This window comes from Ictalurus punctatus, chromosome 6 (genome assembly GCF_001660625.3).
Source record: "Ictalurus punctatus breed USDA103 chromosome 6, Coco_2.0, whole genome shotgun sequence".
Taxonomy (NCBI): domain Eukaryota; kingdom Metazoa; phylum Chordata; class Actinopteri; order Siluriformes; family Ictaluridae; genus Ictalurus; species Ictalurus punctatus.
The window spans coordinates 7,212,255-7,238,524 of NC_030421.2; the positions used below are offsets into that span (position 1 = coordinate 7,212,255).

Below are 26,270 nucleotides of genomic sequence, written 5' to 3' on the forward strand. Positions count from 1 at the left end.
TATCGTAAAATGTATGTAAATGCCTGGACAGATAAATAAGGCTATTATTATCAGGCAGAATATTTTTTATCTCAGTGCTCATTTTTATTTTCAGTGACAAACCTTTTTTGCTTTGAGGGCCAGCCTTTCACAATGTATGTAATAGGATTTTTTTTAATTACTGGACATTTACTTAGTAAATATTAGTCAATTTTCTGTTCATACATTTTTGGTTTTGCATCTGATTACCCATTCAGTTTCTCTGCTAAAAATACTTTTAATTGTTTTCTAATTGTTTCCCAACACGAACCCAGACTGACATTTTGTCAAAATGTATGCTATGTTTAAGTATGTGTAAGGTGAAATTATTGATTTGAAGAAACCCCCAAGACCAAGTAAGCATACCTTTGGAAGGAGCAACCTCCATTTCAATTTCAGGTTTCCTCACCAGCTCGCTCTCAGATGGCACTTTAATTTCAGGTTTACTTTGAACCACCTTCAATGAAGTTTCCATAGGCTGATATGACAGACTATCACTTTCATATGAGATTTCTTGTATTGAAATCATTTCCTTTGTTACAGAAATTTCCTCTAATCTCTTAGATATTTCCATTGTTGCATATTGATTATGTTCAACTCTTTTTGAATCTGCAAATACATGAAATAATTTTAAGATTCCACCATCTGCTGGTGTCAGAAGCATGTTCAAAAATGCAGACATTAACAATAAGAAATTTGAATGTTATATATGTAAAATGTGTTATGTTGAAACGCTCAGTACCACTTTACATGCTGATGTGAACACACAGTGTTAAAGACATGACACATAATCCAAGAAGTACTTTTGGGCACGATATTAAGGACAAGCATCCAAGATCAACCTAGCATACCTCTGGTAGGAGCCATTTCAATATCCTTTTGAGGTTTACACACAGGTGCTTCCTCAGGTGGAACTTCTGGATATGTAAGTTCGACCACTTTGTAAAAGTAGAAATGATATTGAAAGACGTTAATGAGCACACATGCCCAACACAAATTTTAAGATCAATAATATCCAGAATAGAATGCAATTTTTGCACTCAAATCAGGAAAGAAATTGCGAGGGTGTTTAAAGGGACAGTTGTGCATAAAACATATATGTTTATTAATGAGAAAGGTCTAAGAACAGAAAACAATGTTCAATATTTTGGGAATGATACCTCTCTTTGGGGGAGACTTCTTTTTAGCAACAGGTGTCTTTTCATTCTTCTGGATGACTTCAGTTTTTTCTAGAGGTAGCTCTGGGGAACTTTGGGTTAACTCTGGCTCTACTTTTGGAGCTTCCGGGAGAACAACTTGTGGCCCTTCTTTAATAACTGGCTCTGCTTTAGAGATTGATGGTAGCTCAGTCTTTCTAATTGGTTCTGGTTTTCGGATGTCTCGAGGTACAAGTGTAGGCTCTGGCTTTTTAGCCAGTTGGACTTCTACCGGCTTTCTAGATTCAGGTGTAAGTTCTGGTGGCTCAAAAACATCTGCCTTTTGCACCTTAAGTGGATCTGGTGAAGTCTCCTGTTTTCTTGTTGACACAATCGCAGGCTCTTGTTCTTTACTTGGCTCAGCCTTCAGTTTTGCAGACAGTTCCTGTTTAGGTTTTGTGATCCTTGGTGGTTCAGGGGCAACTGATGTTACAAGGTCTGAATTTTTATCTGGTTCTATTTTTGGTGTTTCTGTTGTCGTTTCCACCTCATGAGCTTGGAAAGAAGATATATTGGTTATACTTATACATATAAAGGAGACAATAACACTTACGAGTCTATAATATCTCAAAGACCAGTAAGTGGTTAAGATTAAGAAATTAAGAATTTAGACAGCCAACTTTGGTTGCCACAACACACAGACAATATATACGAGTTCCCATTATAGCAATAAAGGTTTGTCAGACAAAAACAACAGAAAAAGCCAAGTTTTAACATGAAATGCCATAAACCAAATGTGTAGATTAGTTTCAATTTTATATTTGTTTCCTTCTGACAGTTACCTTTTAATGGTGTAATGACTGTTTTTTGAGGTAATAGCTCTTCGGGGTTTGTAGTTAATTCTGGTTGCAATACTGCCTCTTGCTTCTTAGGAGGACCTGGTTCTTTTAACAAACATTTAAAGTAAGAAAATACTGACAAAATACTAGAATGACATAAGAAGCTCTCTATTGAAGACCAGTGTTTAAGGAAATGGGAAATGAGCTTTTACACAAAGATAACACCACAATGAATATGACACAAAAACATTCAGACACACAGAAATGGACAGACAGAGATGGATGGACAGACAGACAGACAATGACGTGTTCTATACAGGCAGCTGACACAATACCTCTTATTGGTGTTGACGCAGGTTTCTTTGTAACTGAAATCTTAGGTTCTGACTTAGTTTCAGGTTTTAACTCTGGCTTCTGTGTAGCTTTTGGTTCAGGTTTAGTCTCAGGTTTAGGCTCTGGCTTCTGTGTAGCTTTTGGTTCAGGTTTAGTCTCAGGTTTAGGCTCTGGCTTCTGTGTAGCTTTTGGTTCAGGTTTAGTCTCAGGTTTAGGCTCTGGCTTCTGTGTAGATTTTCTTTCATGTTTAGACTCAGTTTTAGGCTCTGGCTTGGCTACAGCTACTGGTACCATTTTAGGTTCAGTTGACAGCTGAGGTTTGGGCTTAGGTGCCTCAGGAACTGCAGATTTTAGGACATCTTTAGATAAGACAAAGAACTATTAGTCTAAAATATAGGACTAACAGGTAGCACAGATAGTAACAAGAATAATACCAACCTATTAAAGATTTGTAAAGAATTTAACTTAAATGCAAATCACATTATACGAAGATTTAGAAAAAAAGTTGTATTACTTAGCAAAATTTTAGGTATGCTACATATGTACATTTCACATTTGCAAAATCTGCAACAATGAAGAATCTATATGGCAACATATGATGACAATACAAGGACAATTATTATGAATACCTTTAGGTGTAGGTTGTTGTTTTGACTCAGGCACAATTGTTACTGGGACTGTTTCCTCTACAGGCATGACTTTGGGTTCTAAAAAAAATACAGTAAAAATAAAATGGAGAAATGCATTCGCCGATTCACAAAACTGCATCATTGATAATGATAAATTGTGATAAATAAAAAGCTTTATTTTATGATTAAAATAATGCCCAAGTTGCACATTTATATCTCTTCACATCTGGTTTATTTGCTAATACTTCATTGCACAATTGAGCTAATTATGTCAGTTTTTTATTATGCACCATCCATGAGTCATGAAAAATTACAATACAGAGTGAGGAAATACCTGATTAAGTGGGAACATATGTAATACACATTCTCTCTCATAAACAGAACTACATCAAAACATTCCCAATAATTACTTACAGGAGGACATTTAACAGATGTGAACATTGTGAATATTCAGTGTGAAGTGAAGCAAAACAAAACAAAAACAACCCCCCCAAAAAAGAAAACCAAAAAACAAAACAGAAACAACTTGATAGCTAAATCTAAGCCGGACAAAAACGTGGTGTTCTCTTACCTTCTTGGGGTTTTTCTTCTGTCTTTTGTGCCACCATTCTGGTTACAGTTTCTTCAGCTGGCTTCTTCAGTTCTGATTGAAAACAAATAAACATCAATATGACAAAGAAATTAGTGCATTTCTCAGAATTCTTTAATGGCATGGTGTGTAGGACATCATGTGGAGTTTTTGATGACGTTATAAATGATGCATTAGATACAATAGTTGAAAGGGAAAAAAACAAGTGGATTAGTCAGTATAACAGCAGTAATAGCACTGCTTACATTACACATAGATGATGAAGACAAACAAATGAAAAAGTATCAGTGGGATGGAAGACAGCGTTCACACAGCATGGATGAAGTAGGCTAACCGTTAAGTTCTCAGTTAATGACATGGTAGCCATGGTATACCTTGAGTTGATGTGACTTCATGAATGAATCTTTCTTCTTGCACTGTCCAACTCTCAAACTCTACCGTACCAAAATTAAGTGTGCCAAGAACACAAGGGGTGGAAAAGAAGAAAGAAAGAATGAATGAAAGAAACGAGCTTAGCTCTTTTAAAGCATATATAAGTTCAAATCTGCTATTTAGATTCCGTAACATAACTCTCCTTGAGCTAGTCACAGATAAAATGAATAATTAAAATGAGAAACACATGCTAATATGTTATGACATGAATAGATGTTGCATTCTTGGTTATAATTATTAGTTTAACACTCTGAAAAGATGTGATTTGTTGAATGAGGGATGGAAAGCTTATTAGGATGAGGATGGTCGAAAATTAAAATAAGTAATCAGGTTACAGGTGGAGTAACATTAGAAATAGTACCTTTCACTTCAGTCTTTTCTTCATAATGATAATATTCTGTTGACTCATCTTTTGAATAGGAAAAATTTGAAAGAAGGCATTATTAAACTGAATTGCATTGTATAGAAAATGTATATATGACTTAAAGTATTCCATCCTACCTTTAAAACTAATCATAGATGACACCTCAGGCACTTGTATTAATGTTTCTGAGACATCTAAATGCATTGAGAAGTTTTGTCTTATTGTATTGTTTAGACTGTATTAAATGGTTCAGATTTGCAGAATTATTGAGCAACTAAGGAACTCTGTCTCGAAATATAAAAAATACTCACCGTAAGAAATTGTTCCTAGATCAATTTCTGTGAAAGGATGTAAAATATCATTACTGGGATTCAGAACCCATATCGCTAGTGATTAATTGCTATACTAAACACATTAACGCTATAGTAATATTTAATTAGTACCTTTGCCTGACAGGTACAGCTCAGCTGAGCTTTTAGCTTCACCAATGGGCTCCAGTCGTGCAATCACTGAGTATACACCTAAAACATTATGAAAAAGATAACTGAGTTCAACTCATTTAATTAAGATAAACGTTAAAACTAAATGACGTTTAATTTCACACACCTTCGTCCTCAGATGTTACATTACAGATGATCATAAAATGACGTCGTCCCTCACATTGGAAGGCATATTTTGGACTCTCTTTAAGCTCCCAGGAGTCTTTATACCATGTGACGACTGCATTGTCAAATGCCAATTCACACTCAAAAGTCGCAGTCTGGCGTTCCTTCACCACAATGTTTTGAATGCGCTTAGTGAACTGTATTTGATCAACTGGAAATAAGATATGATTTGAATAATTAACTTTGTATCACATATCTTCCCATGTTCCAATATGCACCATAAATAACCTTTAAATTCCTCCATCGTTTTTGTTTCAAATAAGAGTTAGGCCACAATGGCCATGCAGCTCAAGAGAACCTTCGGTATTTATTGGAAAGAACTCAAAAATAAGGCAAAGAGATTAGTTTAGGGTTCAAAAGACTTTTTTTTTTTGTGGTCTGATTGTTCACACCATAAACCCATGTTCATTTGTTTAAATTTAATTTCAACTTTGGGGGCAGGGGCACACTGTTCATGTCATCATATGATCAAAGTTTCATATTTAATATTTAGATATTAACTTTCAACTTATTTTAGGTTAGAATACTTTGCACTAAGAATGTGGTAGTAACTGCTGTTAATGTAAAAGTAGATTCACTATCATTCTCCTTCGACCAGAAATATAAACAGTTTTCAGAAGAACCAGTGAATTTTTGACATATGAAAGAATGAAAGCAAAGATGTTGAAATGCCCAGTAGAGTAGAATTAAATTGTTAAAAATAAAGAACCCAAGAATGTTGTGGACAATAACTGGTCATAGAAGATCAGATATTTTAATATTTCTCAGAGGCTGTCGCTATAGTCATGGGCATTATACAAGGTTATCAGGAGAAGGGAACTGACTCCTGTCTTGTCCCAAATGATTCCTTTATCTCTGCGGTCATCCTCTAATCCAACAGTTTAGTAGCGTCGACAAAGTGAAGAAGTTAAGACTTGCATGCAAATACTCAAGAGTGAAATAAAACAAAAAACTGTGATCATGTAAATGATCACTGCACTACTAGCAGTGTTGCCTTCTTACCAAGAGACGGCTTCTGCAGGTGGTAAAACCACCTTTAACACATTTTAATACATGGTAACTGACAACAAAATGGTAAAAAAGGTAATGGTAAAAAAAAGACTTACCTGCGACTGACAGTGTGGCGCTGGAGATGTGTGGGCCACAGATGACACGGTAATTTCCCTGGTCACTTGTTTGGACATTCTTGATCTTCAACAAATGGCGATCACCCACTACTTTAATATTATATTTACTGCCGTTCTCAAGCTTCTTTGAATCTTTGTACCAAGACAGTGTGATTTCTGGGTAGTTGATCTTAATTTCACACTCAAACACAGCCTCTGTGTTAACTTTGGTAGTTTGATCTTTGATGTCATTAATCAGAGTAATGGGCTGTAAAAAGTAAATTAATGCACATGGTTGTATCTATTAATAAATATCTCATTATGGTAAGTTAGAACTGAATGCTGAAAAAGAATCTTACTTCAATTTGTTCCATTCTTCTCTGCAAATCAGACACAAGCCTAACCAAATCCTCATCGGATTCTCTGGTATATTCATGTTGCTTGTAATATAAAATAAAAAATAAATACAGTTAGAAAATATGATTATATTGATATCGATACAATAAACAACAGCTATACAATAAACAAAATCTTGTAAGAGAAAAATATACCGGTCTTCCACTTTCTTCACCCTTCTCTTTCTTCAGCTGTTCAATGGCCTGAAGAAGACCACGATAGTCTGTGATACCGTACATGCGAGCATACTTCTCGTACTCTTTTGGGTCTACATTTCTTAGCAGCTCAACTATGTCAATGTCTTTGTCCTCCTGTGGACTTTTCTGCTTTGATGGTGTCCTGAAAATTATAAGGATAAGAGCCAGTGTTCATATAAATATTATATTATATTTATAATTCATATAAATATATTCACTTACTATATATCACTACATATATTTTAAAAGGTATAGTATGGTATATTTACAATATATACTTAGAAATATGGAGGACATCAAATCTTAAACTCACTTCTTCAGTTTCACTGTTTCAGGTGTAATCTCTTTCCTCTCAACAACAGTCAGATCAGTGCTGGAATCAATTTCTCCATGTTTGTTTGATGCTACACATCTATACTGTCCAGCATCCGATTTGGTCACTTCTCTGATTTCCAGCTTGGCATCTTCGCCTTTCTGCACAATGGCAATGCGACCACCATGAGTCATCTGCCTCCATTTGCCCTTCATCCATTTCACATTAGGAATGGGATCACCGCCAACCTTGGCGATGAAGGTTGCAGTGCCCTCTGTAAAGCAGAACATGGCATACCCTTAAATAAAATATGCAACCTCAAAATAGTAAGTTTCTGTTGAACTAACCACTTACTCTCTGCTATACGGACACTCTTAGGTTCATCAATGAAGAACAAGTCATCCAGTTTCTGAGCAGGCTGAGGTGCAGAAGGTGTTGTTTGAGCTGCCGCAGGGGCTGCTCCTGCTAATTGTTAAATAACACCAGCAATGTAAGTGCAAAGACAATAAATGGACAAAGAGACTTAAATAGGCGAAGGAGAATGCTGATTAAATTACTGATACGATCGATCTAACCCTTATATTCTGTTTACAGTGGGGGAAATAAGTATTGAACACATCAACATTTTTTTCAGTAAATATATTTCCAATGAGGCTATTCACATGAAATTTTCACCAGACATCAGTATTAACTCAAGAAATCTGGAAATACAAAGAATTCACAACATTAAAGTCCATAAATAAATTGTGTAATAAAGTGGAATGACACAGGAAAAACGTATTGAAAACACTAAGAAAAAGCAGTTCTCCAAGGCAAGGTAAGGCAAGGAACCAGCTGTAATCCATAAGTAATTATACCCTCTATCTGTGCAAATGAATATCAGCTGGTTTAGTAAATTGATGGTCTATTAAAAAGGATTTTCGTTGCCAAGGTGTCACACAAGAAACATTTCATGATGGGTAAAAGTAAAGAGCTCTCCCAAGACCTTCAGAACCTTGTTGCAAAACATATTGAGGGGTTGTTGCAGAACATATTGATGCATTACACTCATATTCTTAACTTGAACTCATCAAAAATGAGTTCAAGTTAAATGCATATTCATCATCCACATTTTAAGATTCAAATCATACCTTTAATGGTGACCTTGGCTTTAGAGAAATCACTACCAGCACTGTTGGTTGCTTTGCACAGGTAGTCTCCCGCATCAGCTCTGGATGCCTTGGCAATTGTCAGTGTGGCAGAGCCATCCATAAATGTGATCTTGGAGTTGTCAGAGGAAATCACCTCTCTTCTGTCCTTCATCCATTTGATTGACAATGGAGGAGAGCCACAAACATGGCAGCTAAGGCTAAGTCTCTCACCCTCGTCCACTGTAATAGGCTTAAGGGTCAGATCAAAGGTTGGTGGTGTTTGTTTTCCTTAATAAGAAAAACAAATAAATGTTAAGTTTTTTATGAGCATTTTTGAATATTTGGAAAACCAAAGATATTACAGAGTAAAGGTATTCAATACAACAAACTATGCAAAGAGGACAAAACCCTAATAAAGATGTAGAGGATCAACACAATGAGTAAAACACATGTCTGTACCTGTAATGCTTATCTCCACACTGTAGGATGCAGCACCAGCTTCATTAGATGCACTGCAAGTATATGTGCCACTATCTGATGTCTGGGATTTCTTAATACATAACACGGCCACGTTGCCCTCAAAGGACATTTCACTGTTCCCAGAACTGAAAATTTGCTTGTTGTCTTTATACCAGCTGATGGACAGTGGCTGTGATCCAGATACATGGCCCTCAAGTTTCACCAATTTACCCTCAGTCTCCTCAAAATGCTCTGGAGGCTTTTTAGTGAAGGTTGGTGGAATTTTCCGTTCTGAAAACAAAACATACAGTTTAAGTTATAAAACACTCAAGATACACAGACGTGCATATCTTTCACAGATATTTCGGTGGAATGTGAGTATTTTCAGATCTCATTACAAGCATAGCAAATGTACAGGGCAGAGCAACCTTATCTGCACAAGACATAATCATTTCCCTTCTGAGTGGATATGAATGTGAATTTTATTGGTAATTATATGTTATACAATATGTAATGTTATATATTTTAATGTATATATGTTCATATATCTTATAAGTTCCAATTATATGGCACTAGTTCTCCAAACTATCTCTTAATGTAATATTTGTAAGCAAAAGTGTTTTTCACAAATATTAACAATCGTATATGGTATAAAATACATCCAGGAAAAACATTACAGAGCATGTGATGCAGCCCAAGGCAAAGTGGAGTTACTGTTACTATCCCAAAGTTTATTATTTTCCTATAACGACCCATCTGGTGGAAGTGTTGAATTCCCACAGCAATTTCCCAACAATATATTTTATTTATTAAAGAATAAATATTTAAACAAATATATATATATATATATATATATATATATATATATATATATATATATATATATATATATATATATATATCAACAACAATACTTTTTATCTGTTTACAGTTGCATTTAATGTTGCGGGATGCCTGTCACACAGTTCCTGTTACTCTCTCACTTTGTATTTAAGACAAAAAATACACAAGTCTCCAGTAAAAGAATAAAAGAATACTAACAAAGATTTTCATACCAGCTAGATTACATACTCCTTTAGAATACTCATTTAGAATCCCATTAGGAAAAATTAATCATTATAGATAATTATACAACTGCTAACTCTGGTCCACTAATTTGATTGGACAAGTGGCATTCTAAGTGTGTTGATATTTAGTAAAATAGCACTCGTACATTTCACTATTTGTATCCCTCTAATCACTACAACTGTAAAATTCAAATTCTAGCAATAGTTCATTACATCAAAACTGTTACTACACTTACTATGGGTCTACACTTAATACTGTCAGTCTGTCTGTGCATTGGTATGGCAACATGTAATATGCTATCCAGCTGTGGCTTGAGCTATTTTCATGGTCAGAGCAAGGAAAACCAAAATATTTGGCCATATTTTGTCTGAAATGTCAGTTCCTTAATATTAATTTATTGTTTATAGAACTGCAAGGGTTAGGAAGGTCGGAAGGTCATGAGTTCAAATCCCAGCGCTGCCAAGCTGCCACTGTTGGGCCCTTGAGCAAGGCCCTTAACCCTCAAGTGCTCAGTTGTATAAAAATGAGAAAATTGTAAGTCGCTGTTGATAAGGGCGTCTGCCAAATGCTGCAATGTAATGTAATGTAATGTAACTGTTATCTAAAATCAATATCAATGTGCAAAAGTGCTGTTCTACACGATCTTTGGCCTCATGCCTACAGCTGAATCACAGCCATGCTGATATTCAGTATAACAGCATTCTTGCTTGTGCTTTATTGCTTAACATAATTAAATAATTAAGAACAATTTGATAATTCAGATTACGATAGCAGAAGTGCATGTAGCCTATAAACTATCACAAAATGTGTTACTAAATAAATACACTGTTTAAATGTACTTTCAATGACAAATACACTCACCATCCACTTTATCAGGAACACATGTACACCTGCACATTCATGTAGTTATCTAATCAGCCAATCATGTGGCAATGCAAAAAAAATCATGCAGGTCAAGAGCTTCAGGTAATGTTCACATCAAACAGAGTGAAGAAAAAGTCTGATCACTGTGACTTTGATCATGGCATGGATGTTGGTACGAGAAGGGCTGGTTTGAGTATTTCAGAAACTGCTGATCTGGAATTTTCAAAAACAACAGTCTCTAGATCTTACACAATGGTGCAAAAAGCAAAAAACATTGAGTGACTGATAGTTTTGAGGGTGGAAAAACATTGTTGATAAGAGAGGTCATACGAAAATAGTCAGATTTGTTTGAGCTGCCAGGAAGGATATAGTAACTCAAATAAACACTCTTTACAACCATGGTGAGCAGAAAGGTTCTCACATCAAACCTTGAGGTGGATGGGCTACAACAGACCACACTGGGTTACACTGTTGTCATCGAAGAACAGGAATCTGAGCTATCATGGGAACAGACTCACGAAAAATCACCTGGTCTTTTTCCAATCTTCAGCTTTCTAGTTTCTGAGTCTGTGCCAATGATAGCCTCAGATTCTTGTTCTTGGCTGACAGGAGTGGAAACTGATGTGTTCTTCTGCTGTTGTAGTTCATACACCCCAAGGTTTGATGTGTTGTGCATTCTCAGATGCTTTTCTGCTCGCAACGGGTGTAAAGAGTTACTACAACCTTCCTGGCAATGCGAACCAATCTGGTCATTTTCCTCTGACCTTTCTCTTCAAAATGGTGTTTCAACCTGCAGAACCTCTGCACAAAGGATGTTTTTTGGGTTTTTTTTTTGCAACATTCTGTGTAAACTCTAGAGACTGTTGTGTTGGAAAATCTGTGGGGATTAGCAGTTTCTGAAATACTCAAACCACCCCTTCTGGTATCAACATCCATGCCATGATCAAAGTCACAGAGATCACACTTTTTCCCCCATTCTGATGTTTGATGTGAACATTAACTGAAGCTCTTGACCTGTATTTGCATTATTTTTGTGCATTGCGCTGCTGCCACATGATTGGTTGATTAAATAACTGGATGGATGTGCAGGTACAGTGGGGGAAAAAAGTATTTGATCCCCTGCTGATTTTGTACGTTTGCCCACTGACAAAGAAATGATCAGTCTATAATTTTAATGGTGGATTTATTTGAACAGTGAGAGACAGAATAACAACAAAAAAATCCAGAAAAACGCAGGTCAAAAATGTTATAAATTGATTAGCATTTTAATGAGGGAAATAAGTATTTGACCCCTCTGCAAAACATGACTTAGTACTTGGTTTAAAAACCCTTGTTGGCAATCACAGAGGTCAGACGTTTCTTGTAGTTGGCCACCAGGTTTGCACACATCTCAGGAGGGATTTTGTCCCACTCCTCTTTGCAGATCTTCTCCAAATCATTAAGGTTTCGAGGCTGACGTTTGGCAATTCGAACCTTCAGCTCCCTCCACAGATTTTCTATGGGATTTAGGTCTGGAGACTGTCTAGGTCACTCCAGGACCTTAATGTGCTTCTTCTTGAGCCACTCCTTTGTTGCCTTGGCCGTGTGTTTTGGGTCATTGTCATGCTGGAATATCCATCCACGACCCATTTTCAATGCCCTGGCTGAGGGAAGGAGGTTTTCACCCAAGATTTGACGGTACATGGCCCTGTCCATTGTCCCTTTGATGCGGTGAAGTTGTCCTGTCCCCTTAGCAGAAAAAAAACCCCAAAGCATAATGTTTCCACCTCCATGTTTGACGGTGGGGATGGTGTTCCAGTGGTCATAGGCAGCATTCCTCCTCCTCCAAACACGGCGAGTTGAGTTGATGCCAAAGATCTCCATTTTGGTCTCATCTGACCTCAACACTTTCACCCAGTTGTCCTCTGAATCATTCAGATGTTCATTGGCAGACTTCAGACGGGCATGTATATGTGCTTTCTTGAGCAGCGGACCTTGCGGGCGCTGCAGGATTTCAGTCCTTCACGGCGCAGTGTGTTACCAATTGTTTTCTTGGTGACTATGGTCCCAGCTGCCTTGAGATCATTGACAAGATCCTCCCGTGTAGTTCTGGGCTGATTCCTCACTGTTCTCATGATCGTTGCAACTCCACGAGATGAGATCTCGCATGAAGCCCCAGGCCGAGGGAGATTGTCAGTTCTGTTGTGCTTCTTCCATTTGCGAATAATCGCACCAACTGTTGTCACCTTCTCACCAAGCTGCTTGGCAATGGTCTTGTAGCCCATTCCAGACTTGTGTAGGTCTACAGTCTTGTCCCTGACATCCTTGGAGAGCTCTTTGGTCTTGGCCATGGTGGAGAGTTTGGAATCTGATTGATTGATTGCTTCTGTGGACAGGTGTCTTTTATACAGGTAACGAGCTGAGATTAGGAGCACTCCCTTTAAGAGTGTGCTCCTAATCTCAGCTCGTTACCTGTATAAAAGACACCTGGGAGCCAGAAATCTTTCTGATTGAGAGGGGGTCAAATACTTTTTTCCCTCATTAAAATGCAAATTAATTTATAAAATTTTTGACATGCGTTTTTCTGGATTTTTTTGTTGTTATTCTGTCTCTCACTGTTCAAATACAACTACCATTAAAATTATAGACTGATCATTTCTTTGTCAGTGGGCAAACGTACAAAATCAGCAGGGGATCAAATACTTTTTTCCCTCACTGTATACAGGTGTTTCTAATAAAGTGGATGGTGAGTGTAAGTGCCCAGACTAGTTGTACCTTCACTACTCCCGAATCCCAGAACATGACTATGACTTTGATGGCTTTCAAAGAAATCAGACAAAAGCAAGTAAAAAAAAAAAAAAAAAATCTGTCTTAAACGATTCATATACTAATAGGCAAATCATATGTCAACAAGTCATAGAATAAATGTCCCCTTATCATAGATCTTGTATTATCACACCACATATGCTATAATAATTAACACAGTTGTATAAATACCATTATTAAAACCACAACATTTGATAGTGTCAGACATATGTTTGTCAAATCTACTAATTTACTATTTTGCCCATTCCATAATAATAATAATAAAGAAGTCACCAAAACTTTTAAATAATACTTGAATAAGTAAACAGAATTGCTAACAAATCATGGTGTCTTTTCGTCCTTAAAACATATTCTTTGGTGCTTATAATCACCAGTTGTCATTATGAAGTTAGAAGCCTAGTAATATAGGAGGTGAATAAAGCTTTAAAATGGGTTAGAATACTAGTTTCTAGTTAGTTTAAGATGGGTATTATTTGATTAAATACTTTGAGGTACTCTGAGGTCCTGAGAGTAACATCAAACCAGTCAAATGACTGCTTAATGACAGATACATTGTCTTCCTTGGGTAGTATTCCCAGTGTTATATTAGCACAATAAATTTTACATTAGCAGATGTACAACTCATCTATCAAAGATTGTAAATTGAAGCCCAGAATACAAACCAGACATTGCAGTCACTTGAACATGACAGATGCCAGATCCATAGGAATTTGACACTTCACAAGAGTATTTTCCTGAGGTATCTTTAGTGCACTTGTGTAGACTTTCCAGTGTGCAAATTATTGTTATTATTCTGGATAAAAATGGAGAACTAGCAGCCTGAATATTCTGACCAAAGTTGCATATACATGCTGAACATCTTGAGCATATTATCCATGAAAGTCCCTGTTAGCCAAAAGTTTAAAACCAGAAACCTTATCCAAATTATGCTTATCCAAAGTAGCTGACTAAACATGATGGAAGTGTCAAGTGGTTGGTAAAATATGATGCAGTAGAAAATAGAAAGAATCCAAAGTTATACGAACCTGTCACTGTTGTCACATTGGCATGACATATGTCAGTTCCATAGGAATTTAAGACTTCACAAGAGTATTTTCCTGGTGTTTCTTTGTTACACTCATGCAGGCACTCCAGGATACACGAATTTTCTGTCACTCTTGTGCTATATCTGTATGAGGCGTACAGCTGCTTTCCATCTTTGTACCACGTTACAAACAACTTTGGAGCTCCAGTGAAAGTGCATTCAAGCCTCAATCTACTGGTAATTGGGAAGACTGTGTCAGTCAACCTCTTCAGGAAGCATGGAGGTTCTAAGAGAGGCAGCAGAATCAATATTTTTGTCAAAACAGCAAGCACCAGAGGTAAAGGTTTCACAGCACCCTCATCAACATGCTAGCAACTAAAGAGTAAATCATTCCTCGTTGCCTTCCATATAGGAAACCCATGTGGAAGAGAAATAACATCGTTCAAGCTTTTCAGAAAGCGTGCAGAAGTTGAAGTTGAGAGAAGTTGATCCAAGCATACCCCCCAAAAAACAAGCACTAAAAAACCCGATTCTTAAAACACATGCGCCCTGTCTTGGTCAAACTGAGACCTTTCATGACACAATATCACAACTCGTAGTACAGCAGCACAGACAAGAGCATCATTCCAGGCACCATGGTGTCCTACACTGCAATATCAACTTGTTCTCTTGGGAAGTTACATGATTTAAGACTTCACAAAAATAAGATGTCAAAGTTGACTTTAGAAAAATGCAGGCAAGCATCTTCTTGAGTCATGTATGATTTACAAACCTACAACTTTCAGTTGAGCTTGGCAGATATATGTGTTTGAAATATCACAAGAATATTTTCCTGAGGTTTCTTTGTTGGAACTATGCAGGCACTCCAAGATGCATGAGTTTGGTGTGACTTTGGTATTGTATCTGTAAGAGGCATAGAGTTGCTTGCATCCGTGAACCAAGTCACAAAAATCTTTGGTGCGCCAGTGAATGAACATTCAAGTTTTAATAACTGGTTCATTGGTATATAAAGATCTGTCAACCTCTTCACAAAACGGGCTGGTTCTGAGAGAGAAAGATGGGAACACTTTAATCGCTTTAATCGGTAAAAGGCCAAATGGGCAAGAATTTCTTCCAAAGTTTAAAAACCTGTAATTGTGATCATTTTGGCATGGCAGATATCTTTTCCAAATAGTTTGAGATTTTGCAAAAATAGTTTCCAGTAGTGTCCTTTGTACACTCATGTAGGCATTGCAAGATGCATGAGTTCTTAGTCACCTTTGTGTTATATCTATAGGAGACATAGAGCTGTTTACCATCTTTGTACCATGTGACATACGTTTTCTTGGGTCCAGTGAATGTGCACTCAAGCCTCAGTTTTTTGCTCATTGGTATGGAAATGTCTTTTAGCGTCTACACAAAGCAAGGGGTATCTGAGCAAAATGGGTTCCAATACATTTTTGCTCTTAGAAGAAAATGCAATAATGTACATATAAAAACTAAGAATATTTTCAGCTTTTCCAAAAAATGTGCAGATACTGGGCGGGGGGGCGGGGGGGGGGGATCACACGTCTGGTTATCAAGCAGTGTTAAGAGATTCCATGAATGTCCAGGAAATTGATCCAGGACCATAATCCATAAGCTGGCTCCAAGTTTTGTGACCAAAAGACGATTCAGCCATTTAAAAAAATAAAAAATTTGAGAAAGATCTCGTTCAAGAGGACAAGTTACAATATATAAATACATGATTGTAGTCACTTGAGCATGATGAGTGTAATGCTTGAAATTTTGTAATAGTTTTCTTTGTACATTCATGAAGACGTACTTATTTTGGTGTTGCATCTGTAAGACAGGTGAATCTGTGAAGCTTCTGTGAGAAGCATTTATTGGATCCAATTGCACTGCACTTCACTGATAGTTTACGACTCAATGGTAATGTCTTGACAGAAAAATATGAGAAATACTAACCCAATATCAGTGCATCACTTCAGAAGATATAGTTTTAAATGTGATTAATTGGGCTAAAAGTTAGATCCATTAGTAATCAAAATTTCCAAGGCCATGCATCAAGATCCATCAGAATAGTCCATCAAGATCTGGAACACTTTTTTTTCTTTCATCCAAATTCCATCTTAAAAAAGATTTGCATACTTTCTAATGTATAAGTTCTTCTTGTTCATTTCAATCTCTTCTTATATTCCTCAGAAACACTCAGTTACATGTGTTGGTTGCTGTCTATGAATAGGCATGCCAAAAAAATTATATAAAAAAGGTCCTCAATTTAAGGGAAAGCCAGTAATGCTCAGGCACTGAGCACATGTGTGGTTTCTTCTCAGATCACAATGAGGTACTTGGCTTTGAAAGGATTGGAAAGTCCAAAGATTTGGGGTAAACCATCAGCAAGAAATGAACAAATTAAGTTTACTTCATCAGAAACTTAAACAACATGAAACAAGTAGAGACTCAATTTATCTTAAGGTGACACACCGACCCACAACTGATAGACAGCTTAAAATCAATGAAGAATGCCCAAATTCACGTGGTCTGTAAATACTCTATGCAAAATCCATGTAGGATCATTGTATGACCAAATAAAGACTTTCAAGATTTTTCCAATCCATTCAAGCTGACTTGATCCAATGTTGATTGCCTAAGATTTTGTTGTAATAGTCACAGTTCAGGTGGCTGTTCCAGTATTTTTCAGAACTGGGAAATGTAGGCCATCTTCATAGCTTCATGGTGCACATCTCACTTCAAGAATTTTAGGAGGTGTCACTGAGCAATAGATGCATTTACATTTTTTATGGGCATTCCCATTTTTTATGGGCAATTTCTCATGGGCGTTCCCTTATGTATTTTGCATGATTATTTATCAAAGATATTAGTGGTTTCCACTGTGTTATACTTGAATCATATCACTTAAATGGCTTATACATTATATCACATAAAATTACTGGTTTCACTATTTCCTGTGGTTTTGTCTGAACATGAACTGATATTACTTTCCTCATTTTTTCCAAAAAATTCTGGAGAGCTTTATCCAGAATGAAACTGATACCTTTCTGAATTGTTCTGCTTTGTGCTGCAGTCGCTTGGTGCTAATCGGCAATCAGAAACATTTTGATATGGCAGGCTCGTCACACCATTAAATCCGCGTTGATCATGTCACCATCCGAAATCTTTAAATTGCCAGATGCTTGTTAGCAGATTATAGCTTGAAACTATGGCCTTAACTGCAAGTTAGTTACGACACACTGGTTAGTACAAGGAAAACCAGAATAGACTGCTGTTTCTCTGACATACTAACCTCTCAACCCAGCAACTGATTCTGAAGACATCTTTCCGACTGTATTTGATAAGCAATATTGGTATTCCTCAACATCTGATCTTTCAAAAGAATGTAACTTCAAATGTTCAACTGAATCTTCAAAAACAAGTGCATGCTTTTTGTCCAAAGGTAGTGGCTTTATGTTATTAAACCAGTTAACTCCAAATGGGGCAGTACCAATAACCTCACACTGAAACACCGTAGTTGGTCCCTTTTCTACATCCAGCATTTGTAGGGAGGGAGGTTCTGGGAATCAAAATGAAAAAAAAAAAAAGTCTCATCGTGAAAATGTGAAATGTTAAAAGCCTTATAGTTATTGTACTAATCGTATAGGACCATATACAGAGTTGGTTATTTAAGTTGGTGATTCAAATTCTCCAGCTGCTTTTCAGATTAAGATTATGCATATGACCTGCATGTAGTTCACACCTCTGTGGTAGCAAGAATTTTATTGAGTAGAAGCATCAGCCCTGGGGTTTTCCACTACCTTTAAAGACAAGCATATACCTTTCAGCCTGAAAATATCTTTTGCTTTTTTTTACTTTGCTCTGAAATGTAATATGAGGTAACAAAGAAGCAACAATTTAAAATAAATGTTTAAAAAATGGCATGACATCTAATAGGTGTCTAGCATATTTGCAACATATCTTTGAATAGTCCTAGTTGTAATTACCACATTAATCACTGTAAATATATTGTAAAGTTTGTTTTCATTATTTTAATAGTCTAATTATTTGGTAACATAAATTAGCACTCGATTCAATACCTCCTATTATTTTAACTAATTTTAAAAAAAATATTATTCTGACACTTGTTTTCAACATAATATAGCCACAAAATACTAAATTAAAGACAAGAAATTGTAATATGTACATATGTAGACTATTTTTCATCCTTTTAATAAGCAAAAACATTTAATTAAATAATGTTTTTTAAATTTTATTCGAGCACTCTCCTATAGAAAACATATTTTGAAGGATAAGCTGACCAAGCACTCATCTGCAGTGCTTACAGCTCACTTTAAGTGCTTTTCATCATTTTATCTATAAAAACGTAGGTCCTCAAAATAAGCAAGGACTCCTCTGATTCAAACTAACCCTTTTGTGGACTTTAAAGGGACAATATTGTTAAGTAATTAGCTGTGTCATTTTGATGTATTTAATGCTGACCTTAAATTACATTTCATAGTTTTTGTTGTGTGCTTGTGTGTGTGTGTATGTGTGTGTGTGTGTGTGTGTGTGTGTGTGTGTGTGTGTGTGGTATGTGTGTGTTTACAGCCCAAACACTAAATTTCAGCATGATATATTGCGGATACATCTGTCAGACAATGGATCCTTACTCGAACTGATATCACATTCAAATGAAGTCATAATTGTGAGTAACTGAGACTGTTTAAGGAAAACCCTGTCCCGTGAAGTCAGTCCACTGTTTGAGTAGTATTGAAGTATGTAGTTACGCCTGAGTTTTGCAAACAGTACTGCACATAACTCAACTCTGAATATGGCCCATAGTTGCCCTTAATTATTTAATAACAACAGTAGTCTTTTTGTAGCCACAGTACTGCAACTCAAAAAATACTGCATTTTTGCTTGGCCACTGTCTGAAACGAACAAAGAATATAACATTCAAAGACCCTCATCTTTCTTGCATTTTCCCATCATTTGGCATTAGAGCTTTGAAGTTGCTGCATTGTTGGCAACTCTGCTCAACGACTCATCAAATATAGGTGGGGATCAAACTGAATTTGAATGCTATAATGGTATTCAGAATAAAATAAGATTATATGAAAGTAAGGCCCATTTAAATTGTGACTGGATACCTAGCCTTATATAATCAATATCAATATCTGTCATCAAATCACAATATGCACAAAGGTACACTATACACCACCATACATATATGTACATCGACAAAAATGCAGAATACACAGGATATGACAAATATTTACTTTGTCACAAATTTGTACTTCCATTATTAGTCTTAGTAAGATGTATGTAGAGACTTGTTATCTATGTATGTATACACATGCAATCTTGTTTAAGCTTATAATAACCAAGAACATACATTTTACCTTCTCTTGGCCAAATGATATTAATGTTGGTTGTGTTATCCACTACACACTGTTCAATATTCACAGTTATACTAAATGTACCAGTCTTTACTAATTTAGCTTTATCTACAACAGTAATATCTATACTGCTAGAAGATGTACCAAGGGCATTTAATCTAAGGTGAAAACATGAATTTAAGATCAGTACATTTAGATTCTGTTATTTCAAGAAATCCTCAAAAGATACTTAATACACGTCCTGAAGAATATAAGACATTGCTTTTGTTCCACACAAAGTTCTTTGATGAAAATACAAGTGAAATAAATTCTTCTACAAGTCTTGCTTACAAGGATAAGAGTATGATAAAAAAAAAATGAAGATAAGATATTTTCCTTTATAAACAATTAGACAAGATTATAGACAAGACACACCAACTTTTATATTCGACAGGAAAAATCTAGAGTCATCAGAAAGGTACTGTCTCTAATGCTGTTTATCAAAAGTCTCTCACCCAGCCCATATCTTGTCAAACTACCATCAGAAGATACATGCATTAATAAGAATGGGATAGCAAGATTGCTGCTGAAAACAAATATGAAGTTTAAGCTTTATTGCACCTGCACCGTAGAGAATAATTAACTTAATTAACTCAGTGTTCCGCAGAATTGAATCCCAATTATCATTCATTTCATTGCTTTAAAAGCTTTTAAAGCATTTCAAAACTTTTAATTATACAAAACAATTTCACTTACCAGTGATGTTCAGGTTAGCAGAGCAGCTGTCAGTGCCATGTTTGTTGGAGGCACGGCAGGTATATACCCCACTGTCTGCCTTGGTTGAGTTCAGAAGCTCTAGACGCGATGTGGTATGGTGGTTGATGATCCTGTACTTCTCACTGTGTCTGAGTTCAGAGTTAGACTTGAGCCATTTGAAGGTCACGTTTGGAGCATCTTGTATTTCACATTCGAAATTCACAGCACTGCCAACTTTGCTTTCAAGGTCATGGATTTTTTTCTTGAATACTGGTGGCACTGAAATAAAGGAAAGAAAAAAATATCAATAAAATATCTGACTTTTTTATATATAGAAATTGTGTTCAGCTGGGTCAAGCATAGATAGGATGGAAAAAGCAGTAGTCCTCAAGTGACTGTGAAAAAGAGATGCCATGAATATTAAAGAAGTGCAATGGAAAGAAAGAAGCCATTTTTCATGGGAAGTGGATGAAGTCATGAGTTGAAGAAGCGTGGTCGATATAGCAAAAATATTATTATAATGTAATAATTTCAAATGTATTTGTTGCACAATACATATTGCAACATAGTGTATAAGGAAGATAAGGAAAAATCAAATTGGTAATAATTAATATTTAAATCAGTATACCACTGCTTGTTACTAGGCTCTTTTTTTCTTCTTCTTCTTTTTTTTTTTTACAATATCGATCAGTGGTCAATATTCTGGAAGTACTGACTGAACCAACGCATTGCCATATCGTCCACTTCTGATATCAACACAGGAACCATGACAGTCCAAGACACAACAATAGTGAATGTTATTTTATAAATTAAAAGGGTGTGAAATGATGACAGTTGTAACACATGAAAATAAATAAAATGTGATGGAAAGTTGATGGTGGAATGTGAAATAAATTAAATGGCAATATGTGACTGATGTTGATGCCTGGCATTTAATTAGTAATTATCCAAAGTTTCTACACCTAAAATGAAAACTGTTAAGGATTAGATGGCTCACTGTGAGAAATACAACTCCATAATCAAACCTCTTGAAAGAATCGTGAGTCTTGATGATGTTAAGGCCTTGCCATCTTCACTCACAGCCTCACATGTGTATTCTCCTTCATGTTTTTCCTTTGTAACTTTGTTGATTACTAAGGTATATGCATCGTGGTGTTTAGAGCATTTGAACTCTTTGCCAGATTCGATCAATTTGCCATTGAAAAACCAGCTGACTTGGTTCACATTTTTGATACGGACAGTAAATGTAACCACAGTATTCTCCACTACAGCAATATCTTCCAATGGCAATTCAAAAGCTATCATCTTGGCCAAAACCTGTTCTGATGTTCTGTTCAGTGTTACGTCTTCTTTTAGAAATTCCACACTTTTCTGTTTCTCAGAAAGGACATCTGTAGACTTTTCCACTGGAAATGGGGTCACTGGCAGGCTAGTAGTGATATCTTCAAAACCTACAGCTCTCTTTCTTTGCTTGTTTTCTTGTGTTCTAGTCTGAATTGATTCTAGGATATCAGATTTTGATTCGATGGCCATCTGGTGTTTTGACTCTTGTACTATAATTTGTTCCTGGTCAGTTATATACTGGAAAGATTCTTTGGCTTCAGTCTTCAAAGCCGCAGTCTGACCCTTTGGTGGTGCAAACACTTCCACATTTTCAGTTAACCGTACAGACTCTACCACTGGTGTGCGCATCTCTTTTGAAGTAGCTGGTCTAAACTGAACCCGCTGAGGTCTAAGGACTGCCATTGTCTCAGGCTGTTCAGAAGTGAAGACCTGATGTTCCTGATAAATTATAGAGTTTAAGGCAGACTGAAGTTCACTCCTAAGATCAGCTATTTGAGGATATTCACCTTCAAAAGCAATTGTTATTTCCACTGGGGCAGATGTAGTTGTAATAAGATATGAGAACATTGCGTACTTTGGTTCCTTATGCATCTTAACCTCCTTCACTTCCACAACTCTTAAACTACCTACAACATCTGACAAGATTAATGGCTGATCACAGGCCACAGCACACTGTAATGCATTTTTTAATTGATGTTTGATGCCCAAGATGTGTGGTTTTGGTGCAGGAATCACAAATGTGAGTTCCTTGGGAAGTACTTTGCTTTCTTGAGACTCTGTCACAAGAAGAGGTTCAGAGGGCTCTGTCAGAATATTTATTGTTGTTGCCTCTGATTTCTTAATATCCTTAGATATTTCTCCTGTCACAGTTTGCTTCTCTTCAATTAATATAGACTGCTTCACTGATTGGCCCTCTTGAATATGAACAGCATAATCCTGCTCAGCAGCCTCAAGAGTGGAACAGCTTTCAGTGGATATGGCCTGTTCCTCAATATACACAGACTGTATGGATTGTTTAGGTTCTAAACCTACCTTGCAAGTAAACTTCTCCATTGCCTTTACAATATCTGTGTGACCCTCCTCTAATGCAAATTTGTCTAACACTGACATTGCATGCACAATATTCCAGTGTTCCTCCTTTTGTAAAAGTGTATGACACTCTTTATCATAACTAGCAAAAGGACTTTCCTTTGGGAGCTGCATAGGTTCTGAGACCACATGAAGAATGTTCAAAGGTTTGGGTTCTTGTCTGTGTTCAGGTTTCACCCCTTTCACAGAAACATCAAGATCTTTGGAGGAATCTGCGGTCAGCTTTAACTTCTCCTCAGTAGTAGCTGCATATTTACGGTTTTTTTCTTGTCTCTGCAATGCGTTTTGCTGATCTGGTTCTTCTACTGAAAGTAATCCTTCTTTGTATAAAGTGGTCTCTGTCTGCATAGACTGAAGATATATCTTGGCTGGAGCCTCTTTCTTTGGTTTTATACATTCTGTTGTCTTATCAGAAGAAAACTCTGATGAATGTTCACACTGAACAACGGTCTGCTCATCCACAGACATTGTTTGAAAAAGAGTGGAGCTTTTCCTGCTATCAGCTTGCTCAGTTCTTGGTTTCTCACTAGTAAATTTACCCTGAGGTGGAAGAGTATATTGATCACAGATTACCTGTAAATGAAGCACCTGGTCCTCTTCTTTCTGGGAACGCACTGAAACAGCACTATCTAGACCTGGAATTGCTGTTGTTTTGTCAGCATGAAGTGTATGCTTTTCCTCAGCAATAAAGGCTGATTTTAACATTTGGTCTTTGGACAAATGCGCAACCTCCTCAACTGGTTTGTCAATTTCTAAATTACTTTCTTTTGAAAGAGTGTTCTTTACTTCACTTAGAGATGCAAGTACTGGTTTGGGTTTTTCCTTTCCAATTAAAGATTCACTGGACTCCAAAGATGGTAACATAGAAGAATGAGCCTCTGAAACTTGCAGGTTCTCTGAGGATATTGCAGAATACAATAACTTAACCCCTTCTGCAATTCTGAAAGGTTTCTCCTCTTCGGGGAAAGGAATATTTTTGTATTCTTCATTTAAGATGGTGAGCTTTGTCTCAACCTGTTGACTATTAAAAGCATGTTTTGGTTCTGGAATAGTAGGTATGCTTTCTCCTTCTTTGCAAGTTATAGGGTCAGCCTTCACAATTGTAAGAGGGATTACACTCTGAGAAATGGCAGACATCACCCGTGAAGGCTGTTCCTCTGTAAGCTCCAGCTCTATTACCACAGGACTTTTGATACGATCAGCGTGCTGTTCTGTGAAGCCTTGGCTTTCTTGAACAGCAGAGGTCATTGCAGCAATGTGGAGCTGTTTCTGAGGTGCTGCCACAGCTTGTTGTGGCTCTGTTAAAGCAATAGCTACTCTCTCTTGCATTTCATGAGACTGCAGAACTGCAGCTTGGTGAGTTACCTGCTCTCTGTGCACAGTTGCAGATGAAACATCTAAGTCAGACAGAGTATCTACTTGTTCACTTGATACTGCCTGTCTATCTTCAGTGCCAATGGTATAAATCATCTGGTGTCCTTCCTGCAGACTAGCTCTGGCATGTCCGGAAAGACTTACACTGTACAAACGGGTCTCAGTGGCATGTTCAGACGGTGACACTTTGTACTTTTTTTGCTTCATTGAAACAACTTGTTCTTGCTGTTGAGATGTTGAAACACTATCAAAGAAGACAATTAGTTCTGCATTGCAAAATGTCTCTCCCAGTGGGTTCGATGCCCTACATGAGTAGAGACCACCATCACTTGGCTGAATTTCCATTATCTTTATGCAGCCAGATCCATCTACATTACTCATAATAATACAATATTTACTAGGTTGAATACGGTTGCTGCCTCTGAACCATTGAATTTCAGGAAATGGAGAACCTGTAACTTTGTATTCAAAAACAGCCTGGCCTCCAACTGTGGATTGCACAGACTCAATTTCTTTAATAAAATATGGAGGTTGACAGATGGTCTGCTCTACATTTTTTGCATCTTTTACTTTAACATGAAGATAAGATGCACACCGTGAGTTGCCAAACCTGTTGCTTGCAGTACAAGTATACTCTCCCTCTAATTCCTTTTTAACATTGCTTATAACCAGAGTGTATTCTTCGTTCTCTTGCACAAATGTATAAATAGATGAGGTGGTTATTACTTGGCCGTTGTGATACCACTCAACAACAGGTTTTGGAAATCCAGCTACAACTGCAGTAAATTTAGCTGTGTTTCCAACAGTTACAATTGCTGGGGAGAGTTTGGTTACAAAAACTGGCTTTTCTATTTTTTTCTCTAATGTTTCTGTATAGAATTTAGTTTCTGGCACAAGTTCAAAGGTTTTGATTGTGGTGTAAGAGTCCTCTTCAGTACATATAGCCATGCTAGAAAAATCTGTGCACAAAAGGTACATTTTATATATCACATTATTTTACTGAAGAAACCTAATTTAGGTTATAGGTAATTGAGAGATTTGTCATTTATACACCAAATGTGCTTTAAGTATACATATATACAATCAAACAAAGACAATTTGTGCAAGTACAAGACACAGGACAATTACTGTATATACACTAGTGCTTGAAGGTTTGTGAACCCTTTAGAATTTTCTAAATTTCTGCATAAATATGACTTTAAACATCACCAGATTTTCACACAAGTGCTAAAAGTAGACAGAGAGATCCTAATTAAACAAATGAGACAAAAATATTGTACTTGGTCATTTATTTATTTTGGAAAATGATCCAATATTACATATCTCATAATTTTACATGGCAAAAGTATGTGAACCTTTGCTTTCAGTATGTGGTGTGACCCTGTTTTGCAGCAATAACTGCAGATAAACATTTGGGGTAACTGTTGATCAGTCCTGCACATCGGCTTGGAGGAATTTTATCCCGTTCCTCAGTACAGAACAGCTTCAACTCTGGGATGTTGGTGGGTTTCCTCACATGAGCTGCTTGCTTCAGGTTCTTCCACAACATTTCTATTGGATTAAGGTCAGGACTTTGACTTGACCATTCCAAAACATTAACTTTATTCTTCTTTAACCATTCTCTGGTTGAATAACTTGCATGCTTAGGGTCATTGACTTGCTGCATGACCCACTTTCTCTTGAGATTCAGTTCATGGACAAATGACATTATCCTTTAGAATTCGCTGATATAATTCAGAATTCATTGTTCCATTAATGATGTTAAGTCTTCCTGGCCCAGACGTAGGAAAACAGGCCCAAACCATGATACTACCACCACCATGTTTCATAGATGGCATAAGGTGAGATAACAATGCAGTGTTTTCCTTTCTCTAAACATAACACTTCTCATTTAAACCAAAAATTCTATTTTCGTCTCATCCATCCACAAAACATTTTCCCAATAACATTCTGGCTTGTCTACATGATCTTTAGCAAACTGCAGAA

At 36.6% G+C, this 26,270-nt stretch overlaps 1 protein-coding gene across 2 annotated transcripts in view; it reads right to left on the reverse strand.

The window, feature by feature from the left end:
• Positions 1 to 26,270, reverse strand: part of ttn.1 (titin, tandem duplicate 1) — a 148,558-nt gene that overhangs the window by 97,428 nt on the left and 24,860 nt on the right. For both annotated transcript variants that reach the window (XM_053680801.1, XM_053680800.1), the window contains exons 39-62: positions 21,503 to 25,243; positions 20,478 to 20,756; positions 17,654 to 17,920; positions 14,369 to 14,653; positions 8,607 to 8,897; positions 8,148 to 8,435; positions 7,372 to 7,482; positions 7,018 to 7,291; positions 6,663 to 6,846; positions 6,471 to 6,551; positions 6,112 to 6,379; positions 4,947 to 5,156; positions 4,784 to 4,861; positions 4,652 to 4,678; positions 4,478 to 4,534; positions 4,338 to 4,385; positions 3,919 to 3,978; positions 3,527 to 3,598; positions 2,956 to 3,033; positions 2,329 to 2,685; positions 1,997 to 2,098; positions 1,179 to 1,709; positions 870 to 956; positions 385 to 627 (exon numbers count right to left, since the gene is read on the reverse strand). In XM_053680801.1, coding sequence (XP_053536776.1) covers positions 385 to 627; positions 870 to 956; positions 1,179 to 1,709; positions 1,997 to 2,098; positions 2,329 to 2,685; positions 2,956 to 3,033; positions 3,527 to 3,598; positions 3,919 to 3,978; positions 4,338 to 4,385; positions 4,478 to 4,534; positions 4,652 to 4,678; positions 4,784 to 4,861; positions 4,947 to 5,156; positions 6,112 to 6,379; positions 6,471 to 6,551; positions 6,663 to 6,846; positions 7,018 to 7,291; positions 7,372 to 7,482; positions 8,148 to 8,435; positions 8,607 to 8,897; positions 14,369 to 14,653; positions 17,654 to 17,920; positions 20,478 to 20,756; positions 21,503 to 25,243 — 8,019 coding nt within the window. The remainder of the gene's footprint in view (positions 1 to 384; positions 628 to 869; positions 957 to 1,178; positions 1,710 to 1,996; positions 2,099 to 2,328; positions 2,686 to 2,955; positions 3,034 to 3,526; positions 3,599 to 3,918; positions 3,979 to 4,337; positions 4,386 to 4,477; positions 4,535 to 4,651; positions 4,679 to 4,783; positions 4,862 to 4,946; positions 5,157 to 6,111; positions 6,380 to 6,470; positions 6,552 to 6,662; positions 6,847 to 7,017; positions 7,292 to 7,371; positions 7,483 to 8,147; positions 8,436 to 8,606; positions 8,898 to 14,368; positions 14,654 to 17,653; positions 17,921 to 20,477; positions 20,757 to 21,502; positions 25,244 to 26,270) is intronic.